We start from the raw sequence: 14,776 nt of genomic DNA, 5'->3' as shown, positions 1-14,776 counted from the left end.
ATGCTCACGCCAACTCTCTTGTCCATGCTCCCTTACCATCCCCAGGTTACAGGGTAGGAAGTGGAAGGCAGAGAGTTGAAAAGGTTTTGTCCAAAGGTCAGGAACTAAGTCAGTGGTAAGGGTGAGACTGCGCCCCTCCTGGCATAGGGACCCCCTTCTCAGAATCCATGCCATCGAACCCTCCCTGGGGGTCATGCCTATGACCCAGCCCTTCTTACCTAGGAGTAAATAAAACAGCTGCGAGGGGGTGTGCCAGTCCTAAGGCCACAGAATACTTGGTCTGAGGCCCTCTCCATGCTGCTCTGGTTTACTTTCTACATCCTTACACCCTGCTTCATTTCAGAAGAGGTTTGACCCATCTGTTAGTAAGCTGACGGTACTCTGGGGCCTCCAAGCAAGCAGGTACTGTCCCGGCCCAGTGTGGGTATTTTCATGTTTCCCTTTTTTAATGCTGAGATCCCCTTTGAGAGCTTCAAGGAGACAGGGTCATATGGTAAAGAGACCCCAAGTAAGGGATGAGGTGCCCAGGTTTCTAGGCCTGGTCCCTGCCCAGAGTGCTGTCCAGCCTTGGCAGGACACCGTGCCCCTCAGGACCTCTCTTTGGCCCCAGTCAGTGCAAGTATGGCATTTCCCAACAGTGCTGTGAGCACAAAGGGACGTGAAAACCCTCTTAGCAAGACAGGGCGTTATTGCAGAGCAGAAATAAGACACTGTTCCTCTTCCCTCTGTTGTCAGAACACATAGAAAGACATTTTCTTCAAGTTTTGATAATCCCCAAGCATCCAAGTTCTGTCTTCCAAAATCTACTTATTAACTTGCCTTGGAAGTTAGGCTGAGAAGCTCTGTGCTGAGACCAAAAGTTATACTTAGTTAAGAGTAAGAGATAGAAGACTGCAGAATTGGTGTGGGCATATCTGTAGACTCGGGAGCTGTCTTCACCCCTCCCCTCTACCCTGCCCCGACACATCTCAGAGGAGTCAAACTCCAGATCCAAGGAAGATCTCCAGGTCCCTGGAGTGAGCTCTCATTGGCCTCAGTCCTTCTGAAAAGAAGCCAAAGTTGTCTCTGTGTCAATCAGCACGTGGCCACTAATGCGTGATTCTGATTCCCAAGGGTCAGTAGTTTGTGTTCCCCTCCTGTGATCCCAGTTATTCAGGAGCATCTTTTAAAAATAGTTTATGCTTAAGATGCCCATTTCTGCACAGAGGAGTGTACGTCTTGGTGAATATATAGCTAACAGTAAAGCTTCCTCAAATAGAAAAGGTCAAAGGATCATCCCGCCTTATCATCCCCAGGTAATTCAGGTCACATACTCTGGAGGGGCACAAGGCTGTGTCATAGTTGTGAAATCGTACTGAGGAATCCCTGTCCCGTCCAAGATAAATTTGCAGCATGTCACTCTTGGGAAGCAGTTCTTTTGGTAATGATAAGCCCATTGCTCATTTTGTTAGATAACCTTGTGTAAGATGGGTATTTAGAATAAACCCAGCAACAAGGCCAAATAAAGTCCCTTAGAAGGTAAAGGCTTCTTAGTCCCAGCTATTGAAACAATTACCTCACCAATAATTACTGTAACAGTGGTTCTCCATTAGTCATTGTTCTGATTTTCAAAGGAAACTGGAAGGGTACCTGTTGCCTTTGGGACTCTGTGAGGTTCCAGAGAAGGCCGGGATTCCTGCATTACACCTAGAATAATGGAATAAATAGGCTACTGGCTGAAGGGGGCTTTCGGAGAGGTGGCCTGGTCCCAGAATAAAAGGAAGATCTGAAGGAGTTGGTTGGCGGGGTCGGCCTCCTCTTTGCATGCCTAGGCCTTGCTGTACGTTAGGTGCCAAGGAAAGTGTGCAGAGCAAATGAAGACACGTAAAGGGATGCCCCACTGGGTCTGCTGCTATGAAGAACCAGAAAGAGGGTTGAGAGCTCATGGGGGTAAATTCTGAGTATTAAATCCTAATGGGAAGGGCTCGTGAGGTAATGCGCTAATGCAATATCTTGTCACCCTTGGCCCTAGAAATAAAAGAACTTGAAAACAACATCCGGAAGGCCTTGTCATTTGACAACCGAGGGGAGGAACACAGGGCAGCATCATCCACCGACGGCCAGCTGGCGAGCCCGGGCGAGAATGGTGAAGTCCGGCAAGGCCAGGCCAAGCGCTTGGGCCTGGATGAGTTCAACTTCATCAAGGTGTTGGGCAAAGGCAGCTTCGGCAAGGTCTGTGACATGCAGGGGCAGGGCTGCTGGTTTGATCCAAGATTAAGTGATGAACATATCAGCCTAGTCTGATTATGTTTTCCTTCCTTGTTGAGTGCAAATGGCCTGAGGCCAAGCAGACAGGAGCCAGCATTCTGCTGCTAACTAGCTGTGGGACTTCAGTGTAGTCATTCCACCTCTCTGGGATTTAGTTTTTCTCGTTTGTCAAATGGAGACAGGAATCAAATGAGAGAGTCGGGGAGAAAGCACTTGGAACGGTTTAAATTGCATTACGTGTGCTTGGCATCCCATTATCGATAATAGTAACGATAGCTTTCTTCCCTTCAGAGATCCGTCTGAAATTCTGGCTTTAATTCGTCATGAAGACTTTGGAAATGAACTCTAGAATCTCTGCCCTCAGTGAACTTGGGGCTCAAAGGAAATCTTAGCATGTATTACTTTGGAAATATAATGTTATTCAACTGACTTTTCTGCCACTGACTAAATGTCTTGTTTGTCCTCTGCACCTGGCAAGAGATTGAGCACAACTGTCTCATGTCTTGGATGAGGGATCACTGCCCTCGGTTCCATTCTCCCTCTCCTGCTCACCCCGAGCCCGACACAGCGATGTGGGGCGTGGGTGCAGAGTGTGCCCGCTAAAGTATTTGCAGTGGTCAGCCAGAATTCTGAAGGTGGGGTGAGATGGAAAAATAATCCCGGTTTATTTTAGAAAGAAGATGGAACGGCAGAGAGCCTAGGAAGCTGGTTAACACTTCAGTTCAGACCCCGGATTATTCCTGCTCTTCCCAAAGCCATGCCTGGGGGTCGATGGGAGTCATCTTTCTAGGACTTCCCAGAGCAGAGCGCCGGTGCTCTGGGGCCCAGGTGCCTGGCTCTGGTAGCTCCCAGGGGTCCCATGCCCTCACACGTCCTGGACTTTTGCAGGCTGAGCTGCAGACCTGCTCCACTTCTCTCCGAAGGGAGTGGCTCTCTGGAACCCCCAGGCTATGAGACCTGGTTCTTAACCCATCTCACCTGCCCCATCTCATCCTGAGATCGCAGTGGCAGGAAAGGAACTGGGATTGGCTTAAATGGCAAAAGATGAAGCAATCACATTCTTTGGAGACTGGTTAAATAAGAAACAGACCCCAGTCCTCTGAGGAGGCATAACTCTGGGTTGTGAGCAGGACCTGGTTTAGTTCTGAGCAAGATTCAAGGGGAAAGGAGCAGGCTCAGAGTTTCCAGGTTTTCATAGGGTATAAGCAGGATGGGAACTTTGATGACTCCAGAGCATTTAGGTTGCTTCCTCAGAGAAATTGCGGCCAAAGTTTGAGCCAGTTTTAAAGAGTTTGTATTATATGTGGGCGACAAAGGTCTTCAGGGTAACATCCTGAACACCCTCATGAAGCCTCTGAGTTACTGTTCTTTAGCTCTACTAGAATACTGTACTTAGGAGTTATTTAATGGGAGAAAGTCTTGTCACATTTATAGGGAAATGAGTGCAAAAACATCAAATGATAGGAAAACTTTAAGAAAATAGAACTGTTGATTTGCTCTCTAGAGAAGGAATCACATTCCCAGCTTTAAAGCTATAGAGGAAACCATAAAGGTAAACAAGGACAGATTCGACTACATAAGATAGGGGACCCGGCTCAATAGAAAAAGATAACAGAAAATCATAAAACAGTCTTAGAAAAACATTTGCAAAAAGTGAAGTAGTAGTAACTTTATATACCAAGCTCATACAGATGTGTGAGAAAATAGATAACTAGATGGAGGAAATTGACAAATCATTCACACAAAAAGTAGATATAATTAGAAAACAAATATTTTTAGTTTCATTACCAGTTAAAACAGCATTGAGGTACCATTTCACACCCATGACATGAGCAAAAACGTTTTTTAAGTGAAAGCACCCACTGTTGGTAAATTTGCATGAAACTAAAGCACTTCTACGTTGCTAGTGGCAGATTATATTGTACATCCTCTTTGAAAGTCAGTTAGGAAATGTGCAAAATATTTAACTCTATAATCCACTTCTAAGGCTTTCCATCTTAAAACTGTGATATAAAAGAAAGAAAAAATTATATGTATAAAAACGCTTGATGTAGTTTATTTATATAATACTTAATAATTAGATGTAACTCAAGTGTCTAATATGACGTAAATGGTTAAACTGTTACTGATATACTTGAATTGAGTATCAGCAACCACGATATGGTGGAGACCATGTAGAGAAATGCTTATGAAATAATGTTCAGTTAAAAAAAATCTATTTGCTGTACTCTAATTGCAAGTATGACAAATTATATGAACATACCAGTAATTATTTAATAGATGTGCAATGAACTTTTCTTTGCCTGGACACTGTTAGAGATTAAAAATAAATAAATTGTAGTAGCTGTATTAGGATGGGTAGTCTTTACATTTTAAATACTATTATGTGGGGCTTCCCTGGTGGCACAGTGGTTGAGAGTCCGCCTGCCGATGCAGGGGACACGGCTTCGTGCCCCGGTCCGGGAGGATCCCACATGCCGTGGAGCGGCTGGGCCCGTGAGCCACGGCTGCTGAGCCTGCACGTCCAGAGCCTGTGCTCTGCAACGGGAGAGGCCACAACAGTGAGAGGCCAACGTACCACAGAAAAAATAAATAAATAAAAATTAAAAAAACATTAAATACTATTATGCTATTTAAAATTAAAGAAAACAAAGGAGTTAGTTTTTAAAGCATTTGATGTTGACTTGGGTTTCTTTTGATTCCCTACAAGTATAGACTTACGGGGTGGTTTTGGTTGATTACAGGTCATGTTGGCGGAGCTCAAAGGCAAAGATGAAGTATATGCTGTGAAGGTGCTGAAGAAGGATGTCATCCTTCAGGATGATGATGTAGACTGCACGATGACAGAGAAGAGGATTTTGGCTCTGGCGCGGAAACACCCGTACCTAACCCAACTCTATTGCTGCTTCCAGACCAAGGTATGTTTCAGAAGAAGCTGGTGGACCTCCATCTTGGGGTTGTGCTGTAGGACACTATGGTATCTTGACTGTCAGATAAAAAAATCAATCATAGATCCTCTGCATTCTTTTCTCAAAGACCTTGTAAAGTGGAATGGATTTTACCCTTGAAAAGATCAAGGTATATTTGAACAGTATTCTCTTTTTTAAGGGCAAGGGATTTTCCATTCAAGGTTGTGCTTGTGAAGGGATGAGAGGGTGATAGAAGTCTTTGCAGATGTAGCTGGACAAAGCCGAATGAGTAACCCCGGTGTTTGCTCCTTGGAGAAGACAACAGGCATGGTTAGTCCTTTCTCAGCTCCTAACTTTCTGTCACTAGGCAAATCCCTTAAGTTCTTTATGGCCTTCAGATCAAATGAAAAAAAGAGTAAAGGCCACCCGAACCACATCTGATCTGTGTAATGTCATATGAGGTAAAGGATGTGAACAAGTGCTTAAAATGCCATCGTTGGGAATTCCCTGGCGGTCCAGTGGTTAGGATTTGACGCTTTCACTGCCGGCCCGGGGTTCGATCTCTGGTCTGAGAACTAAGATCCCGCAAGCGATGTGGCATGCCAAAAAAAAAAGGATGCCATCGTGAACCACAAATATAAGGTAACATTTTAAAACTACCAAGTAGGTGCCTGGGGACCAGAAGGTGGCAGTAAAGAAATGAAAATAATCTGTAAGTACATTATGGAGTCTGACCGATGAGTATCCTTAACTCATTTGTTACTTATTCTTAGTAAAGAAGAGAAATGCCAACATTCTTCATGAAGCTCTTTTATTACCCTATTTTGGGGAACAAAATCAGTGAAGGTCTTTCAGGATGCCTTAAGGATTTGTATTGAATCCTCTGTATTGAATCCTTTCCATGTGCCCAGTCTCTTTGGTACACTATTTCCAAAAGGGTATTTCTCTGAACCTTCCTCACTTGAGAAACTTTTCAGGATAAAAGGGACGAAGTGAGAGAGTGGCATGGACATATATACACTACCAAATGTAAAATAGATAGCTAGTGGGAAGCAGCTGCATAGCACAGGGAGATCAGCTCTGTGCTTTGTGTCCACCTAGAGGGGTGGGATAGGGAGGGGGGAAGGGAGACGCAAGAGGGAGGAGATTTGGGGATATATGTATACGTATAGCTGATTCACTTTGTTATACAGCAGAGCCTAACACACCATTGTAAAGCAATTATACTCCAATAAAGATGTTAAAAAAAAAAAGAAGGAAAGACTCTGTGGCCCATAGTTTGGGACACTGCAGTCTTGACCTCTCTTAGAGTGTCTCAACATACATTTGCTTGTCGAAGTTGCTGAGGAGACCTGCAATGGAAAAAATATATATATTACCTTTACTTAATCTACCATTTTCCAATGATGTGATCCCCAGCTTTACCTCACTGTCACTACCCATTCCAAACACTGATCAAATGAAATTTTTCCTAACCCTCTGAAATCTCTCAGGAGAGTATGAAATACCTCCTGAAAATCTGGAAATCCCTTTTCTGAACAAGTATAGGACTTAACACACTTAACACTAGCATCCAAAACAAGGATAGCTAGTATGTATTGCCTGATATTTGTGGGTCCGTGCATGTGTGTGTATGTGTACATGCACAGAATCCAGTGTGATAATAGAGGGTCAGTCACGAGGTCAACTTTCCTCTTTTCTCTGCATGAGCATGATCCTGGATTAATGAGAAATGTATCCTATATCTCTTTATCTTCCATGGTACCTGTCAGAGGGCCTCACAACCGGTAGGTTGTCACTCTCAGAATTGGAGGGTTGGAAGATTCTTTTAAAATTCTCTCTTCTAGTCTTCTTTTTGCACCAGTGAGAAAATCAGATTTCAGAGAAGTAAGTTTTTTGCCCACAGATACTTGGTATTGGCCAAGTCGAACTTACCGTCTCATCTCTGCGACTCCCAGTCCAGTGGGGGCTTGCTCTGACATCACGTTGTATCCCCTCTGTGGGGAGACACCCCCTCTTCCCCTGCGTCTAGCAGCTGTGCCGTCTCTTTCACCCTCTGAGCTGGTTTCCTAGGCAGGGATCCACACGGGCTTGCTTTCTTTGGACATGTTGCCAAGAGGTCTGACATCCCAGGAGGGGTCCAGTCCAGTTGTAGGGACCCTGGGAACCCCCTGTACTTGGTGGACCTGGAGAGCCAGAGCGGAGGCTCCGCTTCCCTGCCCTCTTGGTGAATGAGTGAGGGGGCAGGAACGATGTCTGCAGTGTTCCCTTCTGTGCGGTTAGAATAGGCTGAGGGTCCTCGTTGTGTGGCTGCTCTTGGAGCACCAGATGGCATCATACAACACCATGAGTTTCCTTTACGGCAGAACAGTGACCAAACTGACATGGAGATCTGTGTCTGGGTGGTAGAGGGTGAGGCTGGGGAGAGAAGGGACTCTCCTGTGAAGTTCAGAGATTCGCTAACTCTTTTCTCAGGCCAGCATCAGGTAGCGACAGTTACAGGAGCAAGTCCCAGACCACCGTTGCTCAGTAGAACATGGCACACCTCACTTTACGTGACAGATGTATGCTCATCTGATTTTTCTAAAGCAAATCATATGTGAACCTCACCGAAGGACCTCTGCTTACTAGAAAGGAATCTTATGAGGAATCATCTTATAACCCCCCAGCTTAACCGTCAGAAAATGTGGCTTTTCCTATGGCAACCGGTCATCATGTTTTTAAAAAGGAGCTGTTGTTAACCTGACTCTGAGGTGTAGGTGCTGGGTATGGAGTTATCAGCAAAAAGGAAGGTGATTCTCAAGTGGGGGAGTTTACTCAATAAGGGATGGGGCTTCAAAGTTTTTACACAGCAATGGAAAACATAAACAAGACTAAAAGACAACCCTCAGAATGGGAGAAAATATTTGCAAATGAAGCAACTGACAAAGGATTCATCTCCAAAATTTACAAGCAGCTCATGCAGCTCAATATCAAGCAAACAAACAGCCCAATCCAAAAATGGGCAGAAGACCTAAATAGACATTTCTCCAAAGAAGATATACAGATGGCCAACAAACACATGAAAGGATGCTCAACATCACTAATCATTAGAGAAATGCAAATCAAAACTACAATGAGGAATCACCTCACACCAGTCAGAATGGCCATCATCAAAAAATCTACAAACAAATGCTGAAGAGGGTGTGGAGAAAAGGGAACCCTCTTGCACTGTTGGTGGGAATGTAAATTGATACAGCCACTATGGAGGACAGTATGGAGGTTCCTTAAGAAACCAGAAATAGAACTACCGTATGACACTGCAATCCCACTACTGGGCATATACCCTGAGAAAACCGTAATTCCAAAAGAGTCATTTACCACAGTATTCATTGCAGCTCTATTTACAATAGCCAGGACATGGAAGCAACCTAAGTGTCCATCGACAGATGAATGGATAAAGAAGATGTGGCACATATATACAATGGAATATTACTCAGCCATAAAAAGAAACAAAACAAAACTTATTTGTAGTGAGGTGGATGGACCTAGAGTCTGTCATACAGAGTGAAGTAAGTCAGAAAGAGAAAAACAAATACGATATGCTAACACATATATATGGAATCTAAAAAAAAAAGGTTCTAACGAACCTAGGGGCAGGACAGGAATAAAGACACAGACGTAGAGAATGGACTTGAGGACACGGGGAGGGGGAAGGGTAAGCTGGGACGAAGTGGGAGAGTGGCATGGACATATATACACTACCAAATGTAAAACTGATAGCTAGTGGGAAGCAGCCGCATAACACAGGGAGATCAGCTCGGTGCTTTGTGACCACCTAGAGTGGTGGGACAGGGAGGGTTGGTAGGGAGACACAAGAGGGAGGAGATATGGGGATGTATGTATATGTATAGCTGATTCAGTTTGTTATACAGCAGAAACTAACACACCATTGTAAAGCAATTATACTCCAATAAAGATGTTAAAAAAAAAAGAAAAGAAACTACTAGTCGAATTTTGATGTAAAATAAATAAATAAGGGATGGGGGTGGGGAGTTATACTAACTTCCATAGCAAACAGCTTTGAGACAGTACATTCTGGGTGGAGGTGTTCGAGCTGGGAGGACTCAGAGGAGGGGGTGCGCTTTAGAGTCTGGAGGTGGGGAAAGAGCTCAATCTGGGCTCTGCAGAGTGGGGAGGACTGGGACAGGACTTGGGTGGGAATGGGAGCCCAGTTCAGTGGCCATCCGTTCAGTCCAGCTTTAGTTTCACATTTCCTGAAAAGAAAGAACAGTGTTTCTGAGCCACCGTAAGCCTGGTTTTGACTAAGACTCTAATACATGATTAAGGAACACAAGACCTGCTTGCAATCCTATTAAGATTTCTTTCATTCTTGTTTGAATATGACACAGAGAGCAGCAATAATGTTAAGTCGGGTTTGATTATTTTTAGATGGGCCTTTATTGTTTGGTATGTAGAAGAAACAGCCCCTACGGAAGCATTCCTTTGAGAAGTTCCTGAGGGATTGCACATGGCTTCAGGGCACGCGCTACGCAGATTGCCTGACAGGACTTGGAAGTGTGTGAGGTCCCATGTCTGGTATGGTGACCAATGGCAATGATTGTGTAAGCCTACTGGCGCCAATCGTGACGTCAGGTCATGAGTTAGGTCTGGTCACCACAGCCCACTGAATGACCAAGTTACAGTTAAAGAGGGATGTGGCCTTTTCTGTGCCAAGCCCACCTGCCCTTGGCTTCTGCACTCTGATCATTGTCCATGGGATCTAGAAGGAAAAAGCAAATGAAATGGCTCCAGTGCTTGGGAGAAAAGGCAGAAAGCCCCCCAGATTAAGCCAGTAACTTCAATTTCAATCAAATTCACACCAGTATGTTTGACTTGAGTTCCCACTATGCTGTGTGCTTTTTGGAATGCTGGAATCACCTGAAACAACTAGAGAAATCTACAAAACTATATTTGACTAAATAGCAAACATATGGTATGAAAAGGAGGGCAAAGGGACTTCCCACTCCATCAGAGATGGAGTAGTCTCATTTCTCTCAGGCCCTCCCTCTTACAACAAAAAAAACCCTGGGCATAATTCTTATTTTATAAAGGCATTATGCTCATCAAGACTGACATAGCCATAAAGAATTATAGACATTGTACTATCTGTTGATATGGATGAGAAACTAAAATTTTCATATTTTAAACTGATTTTTAAATGGATAATGTTAACAGCACATTTAATATTTTCATACACAAAATAATTTTTTCTTGGTTAAAAAAGTATGACCTGTAATTAATTCAATGAATATACAAGTATTTATTGGGCATCTGTTATATGCTAGACACTGCTAGGTTCTGGGGCTACAAAGCTCAAAACATACCAGTTCTGAACGCATGGAGATTGCTGTTTAGTGGGGAGTTAGACATGCAATGAGTGATATTTTACAGCATTGTAACTCTTCTAGTGGAGCCCTGTAGGTGATTCATTTGAAGCTCTGCAGAAGGCAGTTGGGAAGGCTTCCTGGAAGAGGTGGCACCTAACGTGGATCTTGAAGCTCGGGCAGCATTTGGAAAAGGATAAAGGCAAAGAGATTCTGATGAAGCCTAGAACTTATCTTCAACTCTCATTTTCATTGTTATTTTTCCAACACTAGAACTCCCACCTCAGTCTGTGTCCTGCTTCTTCCAAGGAAATGTCAACGGCTAAACAACCACAGGGAAGGAGAAGAAGAAAGGGAGCGTATTTGGAAAATAAAGAGGGAGCTTCCTGCGTCTGCAAGATCAGATGTTGAGTGGTAGAGAGGGGAGATAATACTGGGAGCCTGCTTCTTTGGGCTCTGAAAGTTATGGGCTGCTCAACATCAGGGCTTAGGGGGAGGCGTGATTTTAGGAATTGCCTCTTCTGGCTTCCCACTCATCCACGGAAGGCTGGGGATGGGAGAGCCACTGAGTGGTAGGTTTGTTTTTGTTTTTGTTTTTCTGGTTATAAGAAATAAAATTCTCAGGCATTTTGAGCTGCTGCATGTGATCCCCATTGTGAAATCATCCCTTCCAACTAAACCTGACTTCAATAAATTCATCCGTGATTTTTCCTCTTTAAAAATATGAGTCTCTACCTAATTGTCCTCATCCCCCACTCTTTGGCATTTCCTGCCAGGCCTGGGAAGACAACTCCTGGAGGGCTTGGTCAGTGTGAGCCGCTAAGAAGGAAACAGAGGGTGAACTAGAGAATCTCCCTTGGCCAACCTCCCTCGCTGCCCTGGGGGAAATGCAGGATGGAAAAATCCTTAAAAAGCAACCGGAGACATTTTTCAAATGAGTTTTAATAAGCTGGGTGAGCAGGGGGTGAAAACTGCTGGGAAAGGAGTGTTGACTATGCAGGGGGAAAACTGTGGTTTCAAGGAACTTGGACATTCTTGTGACTGTCAATTCTGAAGAGCAGCAAACACGAAAGCAAAGAACAGAGTAAAAGGGCACTGGTAGTTTTTTTTTTTTTTTTAAAGAGGTGACTGTGTCAGATTAAATCTAAAAAAGCTGAGAATGAAGTATGGGTCTCTTTTGTACTAGAGCACACCATCTGAGGCAGCATGGTGTCTGAGGGGTTGGAGGGGCTTTGATTGGATTTGACGAGTGCCTCAGGAGCGTAGACTGAGACGTTCAACACCGCGAGATGGTATGTGGGTCAGGCAGCCACCTGGGAATCCATATGCTTGCTAGTAAAAGAGATAGCCTCCGTAGTTTCTAACAGATTTCAGTGAAATGAGATCTATGGTAGAGGGTACAGGCTTACCGTTGGCAGAAGCCATTGTCAAAGTGATGAGACTCCAGCAGACTCTATCTCCTTACTTCCAAAGACCATCCTGCCCTAGAGCAAGCCGGTCAACAGAGCCACTGCTTTTAATCAGCCAAGAAGACATCTTTAGCAAGGGCCTGCAGCATGCAAATCACCGCGAGGCTTTACAAGACTTCTAGGATAGGACCTCTGTCAAAGTAGTGGTTATAATCACTGTTCACTTGAGGAGGATGGGCTGAGGCCTGTGGAGGGCTGGTGGGGATTGGGGGAGCGGGGTGCGGGTGGTAGGGAGAGAGAGAAAAAGAGTGAGTATGTGAATGAGTGTGTATGTGGTGGGGAGGGGCGTGTCTGTGTGCAGACCTACCAGGGGTGCCCAACCCAGTTGGAGAGAGGAGATGACGGTTTTCATAAGCAAGCAAGACTTCACAGAGGTGGAGGGCCAGGTCTAGAAGCATAATAGGATGCATTCTGCATGATGAAAGGAAAAGTTACAGAGTTAATGACTGCTCACATGCCCCCTGGGGCAGAGAGGTGTGTGTGTGGGAGGGGGGGCTCTTAATCTAAGGTGCTGCTGCCCCAGGCAACTTCTTTGCCTCCAAGGAAACCTTGCATTTGAATAGGACAGTTAGTTTTACAAATGCCTTCATTTCATTTCGATCAGCCTTCCCACACGTTCCTAAAGATGTCTCTGTGAGACAAGTAAGGTCACTCCCTTCTATGGATGAGAAAACCGAGGCCCAGAGAGGTCTTAACACCTTGTCTGTAATGGAACCCAGGTTGGAAGCAAGGTGTGCTGAAGGCCTTTGTTGTTCACGGGATGCTATTCTGTGTCCAACACCTCCCTCTTGCCCAAGTTCTCTACTTCACATATTCTTACCCCCAGCCCCCATCTCCCCAGTCCCCATTTGCTGTCACACACTTGAGAAAGGTTCTGAGTGACAGCTCTGTTTTACCTGGATTCAGTGAGATTGGAATTTTTAAAAAATTAATGCCCCTTAAGCTGGTGAGAGTAGCAAGATCTTTCACCCTGTTTCTCGAAGCTTTTCTGTTTTCTGAAAGTGCAAGAGAGGAGAGAGGAGAAAGGGGGCATGGGCATAGGGATTATATCCAAAATGGGCTGGAGCAGGACGAGGCCCTCACACCTGTCCATTCAGCCACTGTTTATTGACCATCTACTATGTACCCAGTGTACCGTGCCATGGGCATCATGGCCATGCTACCTGACAGCAATTTAATGATGAACTCATTGCTTTGTTCTCCTTCGGAAACTGTTGGCCTTGGCCTTTAAAAAATAATAATAATATTTTTTTATCACAAAGAATATTTGTTAATTGTAGAAAACTTGGAAAATTCAGAAAAGGACAAAAAGAATTATTCTAATGACTACTACTAACATTTTGTTGTGTATATTTCCAGTTTAAAAATATGTATCTGTTGGGCTTCCCTGGTGGCGCAGCGGTGGAGAGTCCGCTTGCCGATGCAGGGGACGCGGGTTCGTGCCCCGGTCTGGGAGGATCCCACATGCCGCGGAGCGGCTGGGCCCGTGAGCCATGGCCGTGGAGCCTGCGCGTCCATAGCCTGTGCTCCGCAACGGGAGGGGCCACAACAGTGAGAGGCCCAAGTACCGCAAAAAAAAAAAAAAAAGTCTATTAGAAGGGCTTCCCTGGTGGTGCAGTGGTTGAGAGTCCGCCTGCCGATGCAGGGGACACGGGTTCGTGCCCCGGTCTGGGAAGATCCCACATGCCGCGGAGCAGCTGGGCCCGTGAACCGTGGCCGCTGAGCGGGCGCGTCCGGAGCCTGTGCTCCGCAGCAGGAGAGGCCACAGCAGTGAGAGGCCCGCGTACCACACACACACACACAAAAAAAAATGTATCTGTTTATACATATATTTTTTTAAAATTGATATCATACTTTCAACTGTTTCACCAAAGATATATCGTAGCTATTTCTGTTGTCACTAAGTATTCTTTAACCAAATGATTTCTAAGGTTCACAGTGTCCGAGCGCCTCCTGTAGAGAAATGCTGAGTTTGGGGGTTGTGGGTCTCCAGTAAATGCTTGGCTTCCCATGGAGCTGATGTTAGCAGTTAAGTGAACCAGAAAGCACTGCCCAGTGTTGCGCAGAGATACCATTTGCCTCTATGCAGCAGAATGGCCTCTTGTTGTTTTTGTTTCTCTCTTTCTGTAACATAAACTTGAGTACAGCTTGTAAATACTCTGACATTGGCATCTTGCAGAACAAGATTTAAATTCCTTTGACATCATATACGTGTATATATGTTTGTTTAGTAGATGTTTTTTCAGCAGTGTGGAGTATATTTACCTGTCCTCCTAAACGATTTGCTTATTCTGCTAAGTTGTAGTTTCTGAATCAGGTTTTGTGGAGGTGCCTCAGGAATTGCTGTGTGTGTGTGCATATGTACACACACACACACACATCTGGACAAACAGACCCTGTGTGTGCTATGAAGAGAGGACTTCCACACTCCTCTTTCTATCCGCCCAGAGCAGTCCCGCCTTCAGCTGCTTCTCTTGTTAGTAATCCAAGTAAGACGTCGTTTGAAGAAAGGATTTTACTTTGGGGAAAAAAGTTTAAAGCCACTGCAACTTCCGCTGACAGTTGGAGTAAGTCTTGATGGTTTTAACCTACCTATGTATAATCGGATATATATACGCGGATGTCATTTCTTGAAGGTTTCCATTGTAAATGTCCTTCTGTTATTAAAATGGGCACATTCCTGAGACTTAGGTAGAGATAGAATTTTGGAAGCAGATTCAAAACTTAACATTTCTCCTATTCTCTGTGAGTGCTGTCTCTAGTTTGGTTGGCTCATTAATAGAAA

General features: G+C 44.7%; 1 protein-coding gene across 3 annotated transcripts in view; it reads left to right on the top strand.

Moving 5' to 3' along the window:
* The window catches only part of PRKCE (protein kinase C epsilon), a 550,583-nt gene that overhangs the window by 360,059 nt on the left and 175,748 nt on the right, over positions 1-14,776 (top strand). For all 3 annotated transcript variants that reach the window (XM_081254637.1, XM_081254636.1, XM_081254635.1), the window contains 2 exons: positions 2,012-2,211; positions 4,992-5,165. In XM_081254637.1, coding sequence (XP_081110763.1) covers positions 2,012-2,211; positions 4,992-5,165 — 374 coding nt within the window. The remainder of the gene's footprint in view (positions 1-2,011; positions 2,212-4,991; positions 5,166-14,776) is intronic.

Source organism: Mesoplodon bidens (genome assembly GCF_964165515.1).
Source record: "Mesoplodon bidens genome assembly, chromosome: 14".
NCBI lineage: Eukaryota > Metazoa > Chordata > Mammalia > Artiodactyla > Ziphiidae > Mesoplodon > Mesoplodon bidens.
This window is presented reverse-complemented; position numbering and strand designations above follow the sequence as displayed.